This window comes from Coenobita brevimanus, chromosome 98 (assembly GCF_032717465.1).
Source record: "Coenobita brevimanus isolate Jiangsu-jjx chromosome 98, ASM3271746v2, whole genome shotgun sequence".
In the NCBI taxonomy this organism is placed as follows: Eukaryota; Metazoa; Arthropoda; class Malacostraca; order Decapoda; family Coenobitidae; genus Coenobita; species Coenobita brevimanus.
Window position 1 is genome coordinate 26,272,332 of NC_137051.1, and position 22,705 is coordinate 26,295,036.

The 22,705-nt window shown below is 43.0% G+C and overlaps 1 protein-coding gene across 1 annotated transcript in view; it reads left to right on the forward strand.

The window, feature by feature from the left end:
- LOC145414105 (elongation factor Tu-like) overlaps positions 1 to 22,705 on the forward strand; it is a 216,308-nt gene that overhangs the window by 68,335 nt on the left and 125,268 nt on the right. Inside the window, exon 3 of the mRNA XM_080283664.1 lies at positions 16,220 to 16,778. Coding sequence (XP_080139790.1) covers positions 16,220 to 16,778 — 559 coding nt within the window. The remainder of the gene's footprint in view (positions 1 to 16,219; positions 16,779 to 22,705) is intronic.

The following is a 22,705-nucleotide window of genomic DNA, read 5'->3' on the forward strand; positions in this document are numbered from 1 at the left end:
TAAAAGTTCCCTGGTCACCGTGAGTTGTGTTTCTGCATAGCCACTCGGCGTCTAATAGACTGCAAGCCACAAGTAAATGTATGCTAAAAACGTCCATCCGCCTCTCGACGGAAGGGGGAGAATCCTGCCCACAGCCTCACTTCTCCCCCCCCTCCTGTCCCTCCTCCATACCCTCCTGGCTCCCCCCTCACTCCCTCAGTCCCTACCGTCCTCTGTGGTGATAACACTGACTCGTGAGTTTTTACAGTTTTTTGTAATTAATTGGGCTATTATTGGTCGTATCAAAATTCTGCAAAATCCCTGAGAAAGCTCATGAAATTTTGCATCTAGACTGATGCATAACTCTTGGAAGGTGCTGGCAAAGTTTGGCACTATGATGGTGGGAAGTTATATAAAGGTAAGTTTTACTGTTGAACACTTTATTTTCACTGCATTTCTGTACTTTTACTTATCAGTTTTGTGTGTCTTCATTAGCTTATCTTATGGTATAAACACCAGTGAAGATGATGGTATACCTATCTGTCTATCTATTGCCAGACGCCTCAATCCCGTTCAGGGTGGCCACAAACAAATCTCTTCCACGTCGCCCTGTCCCCCGCCATTTCACTGCCCTGCTTCCAACTCAATACCTGTATAACCAATTTCTGGTAGCATATTTGGCCTTGGATTTTTTTTTTTTTTTTTTTTTTTTTTTTTTAAGCCCCTGGAGCAATGACTCGTCACAGGTAACTGATTTTCACACCGTTGTCGGGTTATTTGTGGATTTTTGTTGTTTATGCACCGTTTCCATGATGTTTAGTATTAATATGGATAATCCTATGTGCGTTTTGATGTCTCAGTATGGCAGAATGACTGAAAAGCAGTGCCAAAATTAGGAGGGGCACTGTAAATACAGTAGTGTATACTGTAGGTTGGATGTTTTTTGGTTTTCATTTTTTTTTTCTCATGGTTTTCTTGGTGCTTAGCATTATTTTGGATATTCCTATGCATAGTTTAATGTCAAAATATGGCAGTTTGACCTGAAAACAGTGCCAAAATTAGGAGGGGTACTGTATGTATGGTGGTATATAGGTAGAGTGTTTTTTGGTTTTCAGTGTTTTTTTGCATGGTTTTCTTGGTGTTGAAAATTATTTTGGATAATCCTATGTATGTTTTGATGTCGAAATATGGCAGAATGACCGGAAAATACCGCCAAAATAAGGAGGGGTACTGTACATACAGTAATGTATAGGTAGGGTGTTTTTGGGTTTTCAGTGGTTTTTCTGCATACAGTAGTTTCCTTGGTGTTTAGCATTTACTTTGGATATTCCTTTGTGAATGAATATGCCTGAATGACCAGAAAACACTGCCAAATTAAGCATAGGTACTGTATAAATGGTAAGGGAATAGTGTTCATTATCCAGATGTTGCCACAACCTGGACATGCCCATGGGTCTATTATATCCGGGTAAATGAGGGATTATTGTATATGCAAATAAATTTACAGGTTGATATAAGCCATAGTCTAGCCACTACTGTGTTTTGAAGTTCGATAATTTTGGACTACCAAAAGAATATGCTGCAGGGGGCGTTCACCATTCACTCACTCAATATAGTGCTGCTCTCGGGTGACTGCCCTTTCCTTTCTTCCTCCCTTCTTTCCTTGTGTCCTCTTTGTTCTTTCTTTCCATCATTCTTTCCACTTCCTTATGCCTACAGGTGACTCTACACTCCCTCTTCTGTCTATTTTTCCTTTATTCTTTCCTCTTCCTTATGCCTCTGGGTGACTCTACACTGAGTGACAAGCCAAATTGTATCCTGCACACCAGGAAACCATTCACTGCACTGGGTGCTAGCCATATAACCAAATTATGGTGCCTGGTGGTTTAGTGGTTAATTATGCAATAGCATTGAGCCTGTGCAGGTTTATATGCAAGGCATGGTTGGGGTTTATTGCTCACGTAATGCTACTCAGGGATGAGTGAGGCTTGTCACTCTCATCTTAAATATCAGGACCAACTTGCCTAGCCCCGGTCCCCTATGCTCCTCATGGGGCAGCACAGGATTAGATGATGATGATGATGATGATGATATATTATTTTTACTAAAGACCAATTTTATGTGTATAATAATGAAGAGAGCATATTGCATCATGTGTGCAGATTGTTAGGTTAATATCTACCATAGTTTGCCTGTAGAGAGCTTGGATGTTTTCCATATTTTGAAGGCAAAACAACAGCTGGAGCTTTAGGTCACAGTGCACCTTAGAACGGCAGTGGCTACACGTCACATGTCGCAGTTAATGTGTTAAATAAAAACAGTACAGTGCCCCCCCCCCCAAAAAAAAAAAAAGAAGATAACTAGCTTAAAAGAAATGGTAAGAAATAAACTTCATTAAAAGAAATAACATATAATGAAGGGAAGGGCACATGCAGATAGGAGTGTCTGTGGTGCACCATCCACTACCTCGCTGGCTCAGTAAAAAAAATGTGAAAGAAACACTGAATAAATGAAGAAGCAGGACCCAAACTGGTTTAACTAGTTAAGGATGATCAGGATATTCACCCAACTCAGCTTGATAGAGCTACCATAGACGTGGCCCAAAATTAGCAGGATGGAAAGCAAGTACAGCCTGGTCTCGCTCTATGACTCTTTGCTACAATAATCTCTAAGTTATCTGTTGTCACAATGTCCGGCCTATTGTATTGTCCAGCGGTTTGGGCACAGGCCTGCTAAAACAGTATCCAGTGAAATTGGGCAGTATCTAGCTAAGAAACAATAAGCAATCAGTACTGTTATACATTTTTCACCAGTAATGTGTATCATCCAGCTCAGACACAGGAGCCAGTCGGCATGCTGGCAGACCCCACAACACTCACCTGCCAAGCACAATACATTGTAGGAGCGACCCACCCAACATGCCAAGCCAACCATTGCCCTCTCATTCTCTCCACTGGATGCCGTATAGAGAAGACATATATGTGCCTTGTGCATTTGTGACTTGTACGGTGGCTACCCCCTAGTGCTGTGACTTAGCCTGTGACCCCATGTGCCTCACTCATTGCTGTAGTGTTGTGACTTCCCTTGTGGCCGCTCAGTGCTCCATGCCTTAGTGCTCTGACTACTGTACCTCAGTTCTGTGTGATGGCTGTATGTGACTTTTGTGGTGGTGCCTTGGTTGCTGCAGGTCCTGTTTGCCTTTTGCCTGGTCCTATAGTCTGTCTCAGGAAACATGAGGGAGAGAATTTTACAAAGCCTTTGCCAAAATCGGAACAAGTGACCGTGTGAAGGATTAAGAGGTCCCCTCGGGATTCTGGACCTTCCTCCTTCTCTCTTCCGTTTTCTTTCCTCTACACACACACACACACACACACACACACACACACACACACACACACATGATGCTTAAATAATAAAACAATGTGTAGCCTCTATTTATCTATCAGTGCCCAGATATCGGTCCATATGAGGAGGGATGGAGGATGGGAGTGGCCCGGGTCGGAATGTGGGGAGGGTTAGGGTAAGGAAGCCAATGAAATAGCCATGAAAGATGAAGAAGAAGAAAAATTATTTTATTATTTTTTTTTTTATTGTTTTATTGTTATTCTTTATGAAAAAAAATGTTATGAAAAAACATAAACTGATTTACAATAGTTTTACTGATCAAAGGATCAACAGTAGCATTTCCTTAATAAATATTCATTATACTCTAAAATTTACATTGAAAATACACTCTCTCTCTCTCTCTCTCTCTCTCTCTCTCTCTCTCTCTTTCTCTCTCTCTCTCTCTCTCTGCTTCCCCTCATCCATCCTTCCTTCATGTTCTCTCCATCCTTCCTTTGCCTCCTCTCTCTCTCTCTCTCTCACACACACACACACACACACACACACACACACACACACACACACACACACACACACACACACACACACACACACACACACCGACGGGTACCATAAAATTTAAAAATGACAGTAAAATGAATACACGATATATTTTGACCAAAGTTTCCCTCTTTCCTTCCTCGCCTTCCTTCTTTCCTTCTCATTTCCCACCGTCTTTCCTTCCTTCATGTTCTCTCCATCCTTCCTTTGCCTTCTCTCTCTCTCTCTCTCTCTCTCTCTCCTTCCCCTCGGCCTTCCTTCCTTCATGTTCTCTCCATCCTTCCTTTGCCACCTCCTCTCTCTCTCTCTCTCTCTCTCTCTCTCTCTCTCTCTCTCTCTCTCTCTCTCTTCCCCCCCCCCTCATCCTTCCTTCCTTCATGTTCTCTCCATCTTTCCTTTGCCACCCCCCTCTCTCTCTCTCTTTCTCAAGTCTCAAGGAGGGTGGTGGACTGTGGGATAATGCGAATGTGGATATCCAGCTCTGATTGAAGCAAGGGGAAAACTGCAGACAACTCTGTCTTGTCATCTCCCAGGAGTCAGTCAGGAGGTGCTGTGACCTGAGATGCCAACTTACAAATTCTTGATGACAGGCGAATCAAGCTCAAAAAAAAAAAAAAAAAAAGTAAAATAAAAGGAATAATATGCTATTAAATCTAAATATACAACGAATAACTGGTCCAATATTTTTCTTTTATTTTTAGCGCTTTGTAAGTAAAAAAAAAAAAAAAAGTTGCATCCAAAAACACGAACCACAGTTCATACTGACCTGTGAGCATAGCGGGTCACTTATACCCATTCATTCATTGGCTGTGTGTGTGTGTGTGTGTGTGTGTGTGTGTGTGTGTGTGTGTATGCCTCTTGCCTTCAGGCCTTATCCCTGGCCAGCCTGTATTCCCACAGGTCGTTAAGGCAGGTGCGTTCGGCCTTTGACAGTGACTTTGGAGTAAAATAGACGATATTCTACCCTCATCTTTCCTGAGACAGACTATAGTTGTTGTCTCTTGGGATTAAGCACACTGTCCTTCATACTGCTTTACCCTCCTTGGATGCTAGCACTTGATGGGTATGATTATATTATGTACTGTATTACTGTATTATATGTACTGTATCAGTACTTTATTGTATTTTATGTTTGACTTTAATCTTTTACTCATGGGTAATATTGTAGAAAAGTTTTTAGGATAGACGGTTGAGACAGACAGCTTAGGATGGTGACAGTATTCGGTTCAGTGCCAAATGGATTGGCATTTGGGAGTACCAGTGCAATATCTGGTATTACTGCAGAATTTGGCTGGGGGTTTGGCTGAATTTTGCCGGATATTTGAGAGATTACTGCATGTGATAAATCGCTAGAAAGATAATTAAAAAGTTATACCTTTTCTCTGTATAATGTAAAAAAAAAAAATTGGTCGCAGTTTCACCAGAACGGTATTTTCGATGGCTGCCTCCGAGAATCCCATGTGGACGCAGTCATATCGTTATGCCATCCCTCATCCTCACCACTCTGCCCTCTATTGGCCTTAACTCTCTGGACTTCAGCGCATCAGTCTCCCATGGCATCACTGCATCGCTCTCCCTGTCTCTCTTCACCTCCTCCTGAGGAACTGGAGCAATCATCCAGACCCTCCAGCTGTCCCCCAGCCTTGGGGATGGGGGACTCTCGGTGATGACTCTGACATAGGACAAACGGTGGATGGCAATTTATTTTTTTGGGGGAATTCAGGTTTTGCAGGTGGTCACCCTTCCTAACCCCATGGAACCCATATTATATCAACCATGCTGTGCAGTAGGTTTTCAAATGATGCATCCCTGTTGTATAATGAGACCAGACTGTAATATGAAAATGAAGTAAACAAAATGTAGCTAGTCTCAGGAAAAGAAAATGGAAGATACTTAGTCTTGCTTTGAAAATTTTGGTGGTATATGGAGCATGTGCCAGCCTCTTCCTTGAAATCCTTATATCTTTCAAAGAAGAGACAAGTTATTATAGACGGAAAGTTATAATATGTCCTGTGGCCGTGCAGTATAAATGAAGACAGTAAAACACCAACTCTTCCTGCATTGAGGCAGAGATAATTCCTCTAGTTACCGTGTACAGTGCACTTACTGGTTTTGCAAAATATACTTTCGCGAATAGCAGTTTCGCAACAGAAAGGAATGTTCCTCTGCAAGGAGTCTCGTGATTTTACTGAGAGTTTTGCGAGCCTCTCCAGCGAATGATCACACACATGCGCATCTCCTCAGTCACTAGTTCACAACATTGGTGAGTTCGATGAGATCCTACTGGATTTTGAGGGCTTTGATGTTGAGACATCAGAAAATGGTGATGTGGGGGATTCAACAGTGGTGGCAGGGAGCAGTGAGGGGGCAGGTGGCAACTAACTACCGCTCCCAGCCTCGGAACTCATATTCAAGCTTCATCAAGCAGTTCAGCCTATGTGTCAATGTTAGTAAAGTCTTTGGTATTTTATCTGTCTATTCTATCTATTGCCAGACTTCTTAATCCTGTAAGGGATGGCCACAAACAAATCGCCTCCATTTCACCCTGTCCCCTACCATTTCATTACCCTTCTCCCAGCTCACACCACCCTCTTTCATATACCTCTCCATTCCATCCCTCCATCTCATCCTTGGCCTCCCCCTCCCTCTCCCTCCCTCCCACCTCACTCACATACACTCTCCTTGTCAATCTCTCACTCTCCATCCTCTCCACATGGCCAAACCACCTTAGTGTGTTTCTCTTTGTAAAGTTTTTGGTGTTATAGTTCAGTAATATAATATGTGTCTGATTAACTTTTGTGATTTATGGTCGGGGTATTGTGTCATTTGTGGTAGGTGGGGGCACTCACCATCCACTCACTTGATGTAGTGCTGCTCTCAGGTGTCTGCCCTTTCCTCTCCATCCTTCTTTCCTTCCATTCTCTTCTGTCTTTCTTTCCTTCATTCTTTCCTTGTCATTCTGCCTACGGGTGACTTTACACTCCCTCTTTTGTCTTTCTTTCCTTCATTCTTACCACTTCCTTCAGCCTGTGGGTGACTCTACACTGAGTGACAAGCCAAATGGTTTCCTGTGCACCTGGAAACCATTTACTACGCTGGTTGGTAACCATATAACCAAATTTTGGTTTAGAGGGTAATTATTGCGCTTCAATCGGATTGAGCTGGTGAAGGTTTATATCCAAGGGGTGGTTGGGGCTGATTGCTCATGTAGGGCAATTCAGGGATGAGTGAGGCTGGTCACTCTCATCTTAAATGTCGGAACCAACTGCCTAGTCCCGGGCTCCTATGCTCCTCATGGGGCAGTGTAGGATTAGATGATGGATGGATGGATGGTATTGTGTCATTAATGGGTAGCTAAGGGGGAATGAGGTGGCTGACCTCAAAACCAATTTCCACTTATTACATGTAACGTATACGCAAGAGTTTCGTGAGTTTTAGTTTCAAAATGCAATTGTGCTACCAGTTAGGCACGAAACTAGTGAGTGCACTGTATAGTTCTTGTGTGGTAATTATGAACAGCTAAATAACTGCTTCCTACAGGTGCTTCCAAAAGGAGAAAACAGAATGGAAAATGGGTTTTTGGCTCAGTAGAAATAGTAGGCATGTAAGAAGGACCATAAGGTGTTTATGGCATTCGTGGATCTGGAAGAAGCATACGACAAAGTGGACAGAGAAGGATTGTGGAAAGTTTTGCACATGGACGGTGTACATGGTATGCTGCTAGGTGCTGTCGAGATTTTATGCTGGTAGTGAAGCATGTTTAAGTGTTAATGGGCATCTAAGTGAATGGTTCACGATTGGTGTGGGCGTGCAACAAGGTTGTGTGATGTCCCCATGGTTGTTCAGTATATGTATGGATGGGGTGATGAGAGAAGTAAAAACATGAGTAATGGAGAGAGGGAGGGCGTTGGTAATGAATGGTGATGGATGGAATATCTCAAATGCTGATGATGCGGTACTGCTTGCCAGTAAAAGACAAGAACTTGGTAAGCTAGTGCAGAGTTTTGCTGAGGTCTATGAGCATTGTGCCTTGAGGGTAAATGTAGAAAAGAGTAAAGTGATGGTTATTGAGAGAGAAAGTGACTCCCAGTGCAATGTTACAGTGAATGGGGAGAGACTGGAATTGGTGAGATAGTTCAAATACCTGGGTACGGTGATAGAAAAGAGAGGAAAATGTGCATAAGAAGCGGAAAGCAGAGTGACACAAGAAAGAAAAGTAGCTGGTGCAATGAAGGCCTTGATAAGGAACAGAGGCTTGAATATTGCATCTGCACGAGGCGTACATAAAGGAGTGTTAGTGCCAACTTTAACATATGGATGTGAGACTATGGTGTGGCATGAAATGAAAAGTCAAGAGTAAAAACTGTGGAGATGGGACTGCTAAGGAATGTATGTGGAGTACAGAGAGTGGATAGGATACGAAATAATGTGATTCGTGAAAGATGTGGAATGAGGAAGTCAGTGGAGACCAGAATCGAAGAGAGTGTACTGAGATGGTATGGTCATGTGGAGAGAATGGATAACAAGAGAGTGGTGAAAAAGGTATATTTGAGCAAATTTGAAAGAGGGAGTAGGCAAGGTAGGCAAAGGAGAAGTTGGAGGGATATGGTGGATGAGGGTGTGTGGAAGAGAGGTCTGGAAGTCAGTGAGGCTAGGGAACTGACAAGAGATTGAGCTGGCTGGATGAATGTTGTGAGAAATGCATGATCAGGGATTTGGCACCCCTTTTGAATGTGGCAGCCTCTGGATTGACGCGGTCAGATACGTTTATGTAAAGCTACAGAACGTGGTGAATGTTTTTGACATATCTGATAGTGCCAGGAGTCCGGGGGCTTGAATGGTGAGTGAATGGAAGCGTGGCCCATTGGATTAGGCAGATTGGGCTGTCTGGACATTGCTACTCCTCGCCCTGCCCTAAGATGGGAAAAAATGTCCGGATGATGATGATGATGATGAAGAAATATATAGTAGTAATAATAATAAGTTGATGTACAGGTATGCGGAATAACTGAAACGAAATGGAGAGATGAGAGTGTGAGAGAATGGGAGTATGGATGGGGTATATGTGCAGGAGTAGGTGAGAATGAGAGGGCAAAAGAAGGAGTATGTATAGTTGTGAGTAAAAGATGAAAGAAGAACATAAGAGAGTATGGATCAGTTGGGTCAAGGATTGTGTGGGTAAGATTGAAAGTTGGAATACAAATGTGGGCGATTGTGTGTGTGTATGCGCCAACGTAAGATCGTGCAAGCAGAGTGAGAGAAGAGTTCTGGACAAATCTGGAATTGTGCATGGAAAAATTTGGAAGGAATGAGAGAGCGTTTTTGATCGGTGATATGAATGGTAAAGTAGGGAATGTGAAGGTGGATGGAATAGTTGGTGAGTGGGGTGTGCCTGCTGAGATAGATGAGAATGGCAGTGTGTTAGTGGACATTTGTGGTGGGAGGGGGTTGGTGATAGCCAATACCCTCTTCAGGGACAAAATGATCCACAGGTATACATGGCGAGTGATGAGAAGGGTGGGTGGTGAACTGAATGAAAGGAAGGCAATGATTGATTATGTGTGTGTGGATGAAAGGATGCGAAAATGTGTAATGGATGCAAGAGCTTATAGAGGTTGGGGGAGTGGACTTTCTGACCACTACTTGGTAGTGGCCAAAATCAAGGTCCAATTAGGATGGAGAAATAGAAGAAGGGCAGTACGGGAAGAAGGAGTATTTGTAAGGAGAGTGGAAAGGTTACAAGAGGATGAGAAAAAGGCAGAGTATAAGAGAGAAGTGGAGGAACGATTGGGCAAATATGAATTGGAGCAGATGGGAGACGTGGAAGGTGTGTGCAGGATACTTACAGAAGAAATATGTGCAGCATGTGATGTGGTGTGTGGGATGAAGAGAAGACGGAGGGGTGTGCAAGGAACAGCGTGGTGGACTGAAGAGGTGAGACAGGCTGTGGCACAAAAGAAGAAAACATACAATGAATGGATGAGAAATAGGGGCATGGAAGAAGTTGAGAGGCAGAAGAGAGAGTTATACGTAGAAAGAAAGAGAGAGGTGAAAAGATTAGTAAGAGAGAGTAAGAAGAGAGCGGATGAGGAATTTGGAAGGAATTTGAGTGTAAAGTGGAGGGACTGTAAGAAAATGTTCTGGAAAGAGGTGAAAAAAGTAAGACGGTGGAAGTGAAGTTAGCAGGGGAGTGAAAGATAAAAATGGTAGATTACTAGTGGAGAAGGGAGAAAAAGTGAGCAGATAGAGAGAACACTTTAACCCCTTAAACGCGGATCGTCGCATTTGCGACGGTCGGCCCAAAGGACATAACGGCGGATCGTCGCGTTTGCGATTTGAGTAAATTTTGAATAACCGCGGGCAAGCAGGCTCCAGCTGGTATTGTCTATCAGTACCACCACCCTCTAGCTACAACTAGCATACTTTACCTTTGTACTACTGACCTCCGTTGTTGCCAAGTATCGCGTTTTTCCCCCTCCCCCCCCCACCACGGCCCGGCCAGCCTGGCTGTGATACATGGCAGCGCTCTGACTGCTCAGAACTGTAAATCTGCGCTCTCCTCTCACGAGCAGTTTATGCTACTAGGAAATGCTTGTTTCCCCAGTTGTAACACTAGCTTTTTTTCTCACGGTTTGCCCCTGTTTAGCGTCAGTTTACTGCAGGCTTTCAAAGTGAGATTATGGCGAGTTCTAGCTCTTCCCAGTCAGTGCAAGCGGCCGACAGGAACGAGAATAAAGTGGCGGACGTAAGGCAGAATAAAAAGCGCGCCGTGGTGATCTTTTGGGAAGTAATATGATTGAAAATAATGTAGTATACATGTTTTTAGCTGTGAAAATGGAAATGTTTGTTGAGTGACGGGAAGACCGCCGCCACAGTGCATGTCGGCCGTACGCTCCGTTGATTTTAGCCTTATTTTCAGTGCTTATTGTACAAATACGGATTCCTAACTACCTTTACGTTGTAGTATAAAGTTTACTGTGACAGAATGAGGCTGTGGTAGAGGGGAAACTGGGTTGCTGGAGGTGTGAAAGTGAAGATTTGGTTACCCAACTTTGCAAGTCTCCACAAGTCCTTGGGTAGTCCATGAAGGCTCAATACCTGTCTCTGGAGAAAGCTGAATGTAAGTACTATCTGCCATACCAAGTATAATGTTCTAGGGTTAATCTCTGATTTTTGGCGAATATTTTCCTACAGGTACTCAGACCGCGATACAACCCCGCCACTCGGGGGAGAACGACTGTACACAGCCGCGTTTAAGGGGTTAAGGAATTGTTGAACATAGAGGATGGAAGTAATGCGAGTATACGTGGCTGGGGAATGGCTGGGAGAAGGAGGGAGGTGAGAAGACAGGAAGAAATCAGTAGGATAGAAGTTGTGGAAGCAACGAAGAAAGTTAAATTGGGGAAAACCCCAGAAATTGATGGAGTGTGTGGTGAAATGCTGAAGTATGGGGGAGAGATAGTAGTAGAATGGATGTGGAAAATGTGCAGATTGGCCTGGGAGGAAAGTAGAGTCCCGGAGGATTGGAAGTCAGGTGTAATTATTCCCTTGTACAAAGGAAAAGGGGAAAAAGAAGTGTGTGGTAATCATAGCTGCATCTGTCTTCTTAGTATAATAGGAAAAGTGTATGGTAGGATACTTATTGACAGAGTTAGAGAAAGAACAGAGGAATTAGTTGGAGAAGAACAGGGAGGCTTTAGGAAGGGAAGAGGTTGTGTAGATCAGATATTCATTCTTAGATCTTTAGTGGAAAAGTTTCTAGAGAAAGGAAAGAAGTTGTATGTGGCTTTCTTGGATTTGGAGAAAGCATATGACCGGGTAGATAGACAAGGATTGTGGAAAGTATTAAGAATATATGGAGTAGATGAGAAGTTGTTGAATGCTGTGAAGAGTATGTATGACTGTGCTAAGGCTTCAGTGCATGTGGATGGTGAACTGAGTGAATTTTTCTTTTTGAAGGTTGGTTTGAAACAGGGATGTGTCATGTCTCCATGGTTGTTCAATCTGTACATGGATGGGGTAATAAAAGAGGTACAAGGTGGGGTAGTGGATGTTGGAGTGGCCCTGGTGAGAGAGGATAGTGTTTGGAAACTCCCTGTACTGTTGTTTGCAGATGATACTGTGTTGTTGAGTGAAGACGAAGGAGAGCTGCAAGGCTTGGTGGATGAGTTTGGGAGAGTGTGTAAGAAACGGAATCTAAAGGTGAATGTAGGGAAGAGTAAAGTGATGGTCTTTGAGAGAGGTGAAGTCAGTGAATGTACACCGAGGTTGGATGGTGAGGAATTGGAAAATGTGAGTACGTTTAACCCCTTAACCGCGGGGCGTCACTTTCGTGATGCTTGGGAGCAAGGGATCATACCGCGGGGCGTCGCTTTTGTGATTCTGTGTTATTTTGAATTCACCCGGGCTTCCAAGTGGGGGCTTGTATCATCTATCAGTACTGCCAATGTCCAACACTAGTCAGCACTCCTAATCTCATCTGTACTCCCATCCATTGTTGACAATTTAGCCATTTCTCCCCGTGCTTGACTCCCCTCCCTAACCCCCCTCCATTACCCTATCCTCTCGCCTGCCCGGCCGTGCTACGCTAAGTAAATCTTCCCTGGAATTTTTCACTGATTTCATCCATTGAAATAAGCCCTATTCCCTATTCTTATACCAAATAATATATACAAGAATGAAATAAGGTAAGTGAGAGTGCCATACACCTGGAATTGGCTAATTATCACCTGACAACACCTCACGTGCACTCGTTCGCTAATTTTCGCTGTTTTTTCCCCTTAAAATATGCCGTATAATCTATTTTCGTAATAAATATACATATAAGGAGGGAAGGGAGAAGCCTAAGTGATATTTACATTCACCTGGAACTACCTAATTTATAATGTATTGTCTAAATTTCCTGCCAGTCATTTCAGTGCTATACATAGCTGTTTCAAGAGCTAACATTGGTAGTACTGAATATCCCCTAAGTAGGCCTCCACCCGGCCCTCCCTTATCAGTTCACTCTCATCTTCCGAAGTGGAGGTACGTTTGTTTCCTCTTGCTGACTTCAGGGACTTTTTCACCCCCATGCAAAGGGCTCTGTGACCTTTACCCCCTACTAAACCTCGTGTGGAAAGAGGTAAAGGGCTGACAATTAATAAAGGAGTGACTATGATCTTTCTATTGAGTAAAACAGTGCAAGTGGAATTGTAAATAATGTGTAAATAATGTGTAAACAGCAAGTGAAAGTAATGAATGTAAATATACGTGAACAATGGAAAATAGTTTTATAAGTTACTTCAGGTGACAGTGCATAACACAGTGTAAATAAAATAGAAATGTAAATAACGTAAATAAAATAGAGAACGTAAATAGAAATGTAAATGAGTAGTATTATAAGAATACGAGTATCTACCCTAGGAGTAATGAAAGTGAAAGTTTCACTCTAGCATGTCTGAATACTGTGAGTTATGAGAGTGAAGATGAAAGTGACATTCACTCTCAATGCTAGTATACAGGACGAGAAAGTGAATGCTACGTATTTTACTGAAAGAAATTGAATCCGTACAGTGACAATAAAATAATACTACTGAAGGAAAGTTATGGATAAAGACTGTAGATATATATAAGTGTTATATAGTAATAGAAATATAAAGTGTGAGGAGTTTTATGAATAATAAATGACAGAGTACCAAGAGCGAACTAGTGCAAGTGCGACGGTCAGACGCGCTCATAATTTTCATTGCTTTCACAGTGTTTTTTTTTTTTTTTGAGTATGGATCCCAAACTACTTGAAAATCATAGAGTAGTGTTTATAGAGTTAATATCTGGCTGTGGTAATCATATTACGGGTTGTCGGGAAGTGTAAAGTGGAGACTTCGTTACCCAACTTCAGAGGTCTCCGCAAGTCCTACGGTAACTGACGAAGGCTCAACAAACATTCCAGGAGAAAGCTGAAGGTATGTGCCATAAGCATATGTAATTTTAATATTCTAGGACTAATAACTGATTTTTGGCAAATGTTTTTTGAGAGTCTGTCGGAGCCCGAATAACCCCACGGCACACGCAAAACATCGGTAAACATGCCCGCGGTGTAAGAGTTAAGTACTTGGGTAGTGTGATGAGTAAGGATGGAGGTTTGGAGGGTGAAGTGCTTGAAAGGGTAAAGCTGGAAAGAAAGGTTGCTGATTCCTTGAAATCAGTGATAAGAAGCAGGGAAGTGAACATGAAAGTGAAAAAGTTACTACATGACAGTATTGTGATACCAACTCAAACGTATGAAAGTGAAGCTTGAACGTTGCTGGAAGGAGACAAGTCAAGAGTGAGAGCAGTGGAAATGAGTTATTTAAGAGGAGCTTGTGGAGTCACGTGGAGAGACAGGCTGGCAAATGAGGATATAAAGGAGCGTTGTGGTGTGGATGTGGATGTGATAGGAAGCGTTAGGAGGAACACACTGAGGTGGTTTGGCCATGTGGAGAGGATGGAGGGTGAAAGACTGACAAAGAGAGTGAATGTGAGTGAGGTGGAGGGTGGAAGAGGGAGGGGGAGGCCGAGGATGAGATGGAGGGATGGGGTGGAGAGGTATATGAGAGAGGGGGGTGTGAGTTGGGAGCAGGGCAGTGAAATGGCGGGGGACATGGTGACGTGGAGGCGATTTGTTTGTGGCCACCCCAAATGGGATTGAGGCATCTGGCAATAGATAGATAGATCGATTGAACAATAATAATGATGATGATGATGATGGTTGAGCATTCGTTTTTCAAATGTGCTAAAAACTTCATAATAAAAACATGAGTGTTTGTTCATAAGTAGTACTGCAGTAGAACAGCAGCTCCTACTAAGCTCTGTAATTCACCATGACATTACTGTGCCATCAATAAGATTATGAGTTTTAAGGAAAAGAAAATCTTTAGCTATTTCTTGAATAACTCCATTAGAGTAGATTCAGGAAAAGAAAAGTCTTGAGAGTTGTTTCTTGAATGACTCCACAGAGTAAGACTTCTTTACAGTTGTAGGTAACTTGCCAAATTGTCTGGATGCTGTAAAAATGAAGGCTCATGGGTAAAAAGCCACCCCCTTTCTGCTCCAAGCTCCTCAAGACAAATCACTACTGTACAGAAGCACTGGTAAGGAGCCCACATGATAGTGCTGTGCACCTTGGGTGGAGCAGCTGTGGCATCCACCCACAAGCCAAACCCCCTCATACACTAGTTCTCTGCACCTAGCTGTGGGACAAACCCTGGTCCAACCCTGGTGAGGAGCTGTTTACCACAAGTGGGGCACAAGGTCCCTGCATGGTGATTTTGCTTTACTGCACCTATAGGATAGCTCACTGTAGCAGTTACCTGTGGTTGATGGAGCAGCTCAGACAGAGAGTCTTGGTTTAAGCATCATTATCAGCAAAAACTTTCCAGAAAGCATCTCGTCCTCTTGTGTCTTTCTTTCCGCATTCTTTCCTTTTATGTCTATGGGTGACTCTACACTTCCTCTTCTGTCTTTTTTTTTTGTTCATTCTTTCCTCTTCCTTCTGCCTATGGGTGACTCTACACTGAGTGACAAACCATGTTTCCTGTACACCAGAAAACCATGTACTATGCTGGATGATAACCATATAACCAAATTATGGTGCCTGGTGGTTTAGTGGGTAATTAAGGTGCTTCAGTTGGATTGATCCTGTGCAGGTTTATATCCAAGGGGTGGTTGGGGTTTATTGCTCACATAATGCCACTCAGGGATGAGTGAGGCTGGTCACTTTCATCTTAAATGTTAGGACCAACTTGACTAGCCGTGGGCTCCTACGCTCCTCGTGGGGCAACACAGGATTAGATGATGATGATGATATCATGAGCAAATAACAGTTCAGGTAGGTACATGAGTGTAGATTCACCAAATGTATGAGCCTTGAAGGCCATCCAGGATTTTACCAGAAGCTAGTGCAGTTAAGTTAATAACGAAATAGTCAGTAATGAAATAGTAGGAGGCCATGGAGGAGGACCCTGTTCAATACTGACAACCTTTTTGAGCAGATAATTCAGCAGAGAAATCCCTAAAGAGTTGGAGTAACTAATGCAAGACATAATGAGTGCATGTACTTATAAATATTTTTGTAATTATATTTTTTGCATATTTTTAAGAGGATGAAGTACTGGGTACTTTTCTTTTTCTGTGTTATAAGTGAATGTAGAAGGTGATATTACATTATTATTTATCTTAATGTGAATGCATGGCCTTTATAGTGTGTTGTAATTTAATACTGATTTTTTTTTATATTACTTGCATACAGGGATTACTGATGACACAGTTGACAGTAAACTGTTTTGTTGTTATTTACTTTGTGCTTGTTTTTTACTAATCCTCATCTCTTTGTCAGGCACTATGCCCACACAGACTGCCCTGGTCATGCTGACTATGTTAAGAACATGATCTCTGGAGCATCACAGATGGATGGAGCTGTTTTGGTGGTTGCTGCAACTGATGGTCAGATGCCACAGACTCGTGAGCACCTTATGTTAGCCAAGCAGGCTGGGGTGGAAAAACTTGTGGTCTTCATCAACAAAGCTGACTTGGTGGATGATGATGTACTAGAACTAGTTGAGATTGAAATCCGAGAGTTGCTTGAGAATTATGACTTTGATCCTGATAATACACCTTTTGTTATTGGGTCGGCTCTCTTAGCTTTGCAAGGAGACAGTGGACCATATGGAGAGCCAAGCATCCTTAAGCTAGTTAAGGCAATGGATGATTACCTGGAGACTCCTACACGTGATGTTTCCTCCCCATTTTTGCTCCCCATTGATGATTACTTCAGTGTGCCTGGTCGCGGTTCAGTTGTGACTGGAACTCTTGCACAAGGTGTCATAAAGAAAGGAGATGAAGCTGAGTTGGTGGGTTATGATCGTCGCATCAAGACTGTTGCTTCCTCGATTCAAGTGAGTTGAATAATGTTCTTGTTATATATAGGCTAGTACTGCACACTCAAGGACAAAAGTCGTGTCGCTGCTTTGTCTGAAGATTAAGTGAAACACATGAAAAGTTATGAGAGCCCTACCATAGCTACATATTCGTGGTTGGCTAGCTTGATTGATTTCCACAAGCTTCATATCTGCTGCTGATGGGATGACTGTATAAATGAACTCAGGAAATTCCGAAGCCTTAATGCTGATTTGCTAAAATTCCTGCATCTGAAAGATAAAATGTGAATCAGATTCTGTGAGACGATCATTGCCTGACACATACATCTTCTATCTGACCACAAAACATCAAGCTGGCCTAGAATATACCTTGTTATGGAGAGGGATAGCATCCAACCACAAGAGGTATAATCCAGAACAGACAGTGCAAACACTAAATGTAAGCAGAACAGCAGAAAGGTGGATTAGGTGATTTTGTGAGGAAGACACAATGGAGATCGATCATCTTTCAGGTCACCATATAGTTACCACACCACTACATCATCATCATTGTCATCATCATCATCCAGACCTCCTTTCCCACCCTAGGGCAGGGTGAGGAGTAGTAATGTCCAGACAGCCCAGGTTGCCCAGTTCAATGAGCCACACGCCCACTCACTTGTCATTCAAGCCTCCAGAATCCTGGCTCTATCTGATATGCCAAAAACTTTCACTACCTTCTGTGGTTTCACATAAATGTATCCTATAGAGTCAGTCCAGACTCTGTCACATTAAAAAGGGGTGCCAAATCCCTGATAATGCACTTCTCACAACATTCATCTAGCCAGCCTGATCTCTTGTAAGTCCCCTAGCCTAACTGGCTTCCATACCTCTCTTCCTCACACACTCATCCACCATATCGCTCCACCTTCTCCTTGGCCTGCCCCACCTCCTTCCTTCTTCAAATTTTGCTCAGATATACCTTTTTCACCTCTCTGTTGTTATCCATTCTCTCCACATGACCTTGCCATCTCAGTACGTTCTCTTCGATTCTGGTATCCACAGATTTCCTTACTCCGCATCTTTCATGAATCACATTATTTCATATCCTATCCACTCTCTGTACCCCACATATATTCCTCAGCAGTCCCATCTGCAGTGCTTTCACTCTTGACCTTTCATTTTCATCTGTCTGTCTATCTATCTATTGCCAGATGCCTCAGTCCCGTTTGGGGTGGCCACAAACAAATTGCCTCCATGTTGCCCTGTCCCCTGCCATTTCACTGCCCTGCTCCTGACTCACACACCCCTCTCTCATATACCTCTCCACTCCATCCCTCCATCTCATCCTCGGCCTCCCCCTCCCTCTCCCCCCCTCCATCTCATCCTCGGCCTCCCCCTCCCTCTCCCCCCCTCCATCTCATCCTCGGCCTCCCCCTCCCTTTCCCCCCCTCCACCTCACTCACATTCACTCCTCGTCAGTCTCTCACCTTCCATCTTCTCCACATGGTCAAACCACCTTAGTGTGTTCCTTCTTATGCTTCCTGTCACATCCACATCCACACCACAATGCTCCCTTATATCCTCGTTTGTCAGTCTGTCTCTCCATGTGACTCCACAGGCTTCTCTTAAATAACTCATTTCCACTGCTCTCACTCTTGGCTTGTGTCCTTCAAGCAACGTCCAAGCATCACTTCCATACGTTAGAGTTGGTATCACAATACTGTCATGTATTAACTTTTTCACTTCCATGCTCACTTCCCTGTTTCTTATCACTGCTTTCAAGGAACCAGCAACCTTTCTTCCTTGTTGTACCCTTTCAATCACTTCACCCTCCAAACTTCCATCCTTACTCATCACACTACCCAAGTACTTAAACGTACACACATTTTCCATTTCCTCACCATCCAACCTCACTGTACATTCACTGACTTCACCTCTCTCAAAGACCATCATTTTACTCTTCCCTACATTCACCTTTAGATTCCGTTTCTTACACACTCTCCCAAACTCATTCACCAAGCCTTGCAGCTCCCCTTCGTCTTCACTCAGCAACACAGTATCATCTGCAAACAACAGTACAGGGAGTTTCCAAACACTACCCTCACTCACCAGGGCCACTCCAACATCCACTGCCCTACCTTGTACCTCTTATATTACCCCATCCATGTCACACCATAATCTCACATCCATATGTTAAAGTTGGCACTAACTCTCCTTCATGAAAGCCTCGTGCAGCTTCAACACTCAAGCCTCTGTTTCTTATCAAGGCCTTCATTGCACCAGCAACTTTCCTTCTTTGTGTCACTCTGCTTTCCACTTCTTTTGCATATTTTCCTCTCATTTTTATCACTGTACTCAGGTATTTGAAGTCTTTCACCAATTCCAGTCTCTCTTCATTCACTGTAACATCACACTGGGAGTCACGTTCTCTCTCAATAACCATCACTTTACTCGTTTCTACATTTCCTCTCAAGGCACGTTGCTCACAGACATCAGTAAAACTCTGCACTAGTCTACCAAGTTCTTGTCTGGTATTTGCAAGAAGTACTGCATCATCAGCATAGAGCAAATTTGAGATATTCCATCCATCACCATTCATTACCAATGCCCTCCCTCTTTCCATTACTCGCATTTTTCCTTCTCTCATCACCCCATCCATGTATATATATATATATATATATATATATATACACACACAGAAACTAGATTAACTGGAGTCGATAAGTTGGATTTGGAGGATGGTATACGTTTATTGATATCTGGCCGACAGGATGGAATGCATTATCAGAGTAGGATTGTTGCTGGGTTGTAAGGCAAATAAGGCTTTATGTGAGTGGGATCCTATAGATGAGCGATTGTTATACACACGGTTTAAATCAAATCATGGCAACATCAGTCTGTTTGTGTTATGCACCTACTAATGATGCACTCAATGAAAGGAAAGACACATTTTATGAAAAGTTGCAAGAAGGAGTAGGAAGGGTACCTAGACATGATGTTTTGATCTGCATTGGAGACTTTAATGCAGTAATGGGCTGTTCAAATGAGGGATTTGAGGCATGTATGGGTAAGATGGGAGTGGGTAGTAGGATGAGTGAAAACGGAGTGAGGTTTGGAAGCTTCTGTCTAGCAAATGACTTAGTCATCGGGGGCACACTCTTTCAGCATTGCAATATACACAAGACAACTTGGGTGTCTATCTATCTATTGCCAGACGCCTCAATCCCGTTTGGGGTGGCCACAAACAAATCGCCTCCAAGTCGCCCTGTCCCCCGCCATTTCACTCCCCTGCTCCCAACTCACACCCCCCTCTCTCATATACCTCTCCACCCCATCTCTCCATCTCATCCTCGGCCTCCCCCTCCCTCTTTCCCCCTCCACCTCACTCACATACACTCTCTTCGTCAGTCTTTCACCCTCCATCCTCTCCACATGGCCAAACCACCTCAGTGTGTTCCTCATAACGCTTCCTATCACATCCACATCAACACCACAACGCTCCTTTATATCCTCATTCGTCAGCCTGTCTCTCCATGTGACTCCACAGGCTCCTCTTAAATAACTCATTTCCACGGCCCTCACTCTTGACTTGTGTCCTTCCAACAACGTCCAAGCTTCACTTCCGTACGTTAGAGTTGGTATCACAATACTGTCATGTAGTAACTTTTTCACTTCCATGCTCACTTCCTTGTTTCTTATCACTGCTTTCAAAGAACCAGCAACCTTTCTTCCCTGCTGTACCCTTTCAAGCACTTCACCCTCCAAACCTCCATCTTTACTCATCACACTACCCAAGTACTTAAACGTACTCACATTTTCCAATTCCTCACCATCCAGCCTCGCTGTACATTCACTGACTTCACCTCTCTCAAAGACCATCACTTTACTCTTCCCTACATTCACCTTTAGATTCCGTTTCTTACACACTCTCTCAAACTCATCCACCAAGCCTTGCAGCTCCCCTTCGTCTTCACTCAACAACACAGTATCATCTGCAAACAACAGTACAGGGAGTTTCCAAACACTATCCTCTCTCACCAGGGCCACTCCAACATCCACTACCCTACCTTGTACCTCTTTTATTACCCCATCCATGTACAGATTGAACAACCATGGAGACATGACACATCCCTGTTTCAACCCAACTTTCAAAGAGAAAAATTCACATAGTTCACCATCCACACGCACTGCAGCCTTCGCACCATCGTACATACTCTTCACAGCATTCAACAACTTCCCATCTACTCCATATATTCTTAACACTTTCCACAATCCTAGTCTATCCACCCTGTCATATGCTTTCTCCAAATCCATGAAAGCCGCATACAACTTCTTTCCCTTCTCAAGAAACTTTTCCACTAAAGATCTGAGAATGAATATCTGATCTACACAACCTCTTCCCTTCCTAAAGCCTCCCTGTTCTTCTCGAACTAATTTCTCTGTTCTTTCTCTAACTCTGTCAATAAGTATCCTACCATACACTTTTCCTATTATACTAAGAAGACAAATGCCCCTATGATTACCACACACTTCTTTTTCCCCTTTTCCTTTGTACAAGGGAATAATTATACCTGACTTCCAATCCTCCGGGACTCTACCTTCCTCCCAGGCCAATCTGCACATCTTCCACATCCATTCGACTACTATCTCTCCCCCATGCTTCAGCATTTCACCACACACTCCATCAATTCCTGGGGCTTTCCCTGATTTAACTTTCTTCATTGCTTCCACAACTTCTATCCTACTGATTTCTTCCTGTCCTCTTACCTCGCCGTGTGGAAAATATAAAAATCAGATTGATCACATCGCTATCAGTAGGAGGCATAGAAGTTCTCTGCTAGATGTTCATGTTAAACGGGGAGCGGATATTGGTAGTGACCATCAACTCAGCATTGCAAAAATAAGGTTTAAACTTATAAATCAGAAGAAGGAAAAATCTGGTGTTGGTAGATACGATATTGTTAAGCTTAGAAGGGAAGGAGAAGAAAAGGAGGAATTCAGATTAGAATGCAGAAATAGATTTTTGGTGTTGGAAACGTTGGAAGAGGGGGAGAGAAGTGTAGATGAGATGTGGGAGGATGTGAACAAAGTTTTGCATGAGACTGCTGAATGTACGATTGGAAGGAGACATAGATTCAGGAGAAAGAAATGGATATCAGAGGAAACATGGGATATGATAAAAAAAAGAGAGGTGAGGCTAAATTGAGGAGTGAGATGCAATGCGTTGATGAACGAGAGATTGAATTAGCAAGAGCTGCGTACTGGAGTTTGAATTCAGAAGTAAGAGGGTTAGCTAGGAGAGATAAAAGAAGATGTGTGGATGAAAAGGTTGCAGAGACTGAAATCTTAATAAACAAAAATGATGGACAGAGTCAAAGAATAGCATATGAATCGATTAGAGAACTGAGTGGTAATGCAGGTAAACGCAAGGAAATACCAGTTAGAGACAGGGAAGGAAATTTATTGACCAAAGATGGAGATATTAAAAATAGATGGAAAGAGCATTTTGAGACAGTTCTTAATAGACCAATACCACCAGAAGAGGATATACCGTCTGCTCAGGAAGATTTAAATATAGAAACAGGAGAGTTGAGGCTTGCAGAAGTGGAGAAAGCAGTAAAACAGTTAAAGAATAATAAGGCACCAGGGGAGGATGGTTTATTTCCAGAAATGTTTAAAGTGGAGGGGATAGATTAATAATGATCTTGACCAAGCTATTCAATAAGATATGGGTGACGGGGTTACTACCATCAGTTTGGAAGAATGGTGTAATTGTTAAAGTTCCGAAGAAGGGAGACCTGAGTGAATGTGGTAATTGGAGGGGAATCTCTTTGTCACCGATAGCTTTGAAAGTTTTCAGTAGAGTGTTGTTAAATAGGTTGGAGCCGGTGGTTGAGGGTATTCTGAGGGATGAACAGGCTGGTTTTAGAAAGGGACGTGGTTGCAATGATCAGATCTTTATA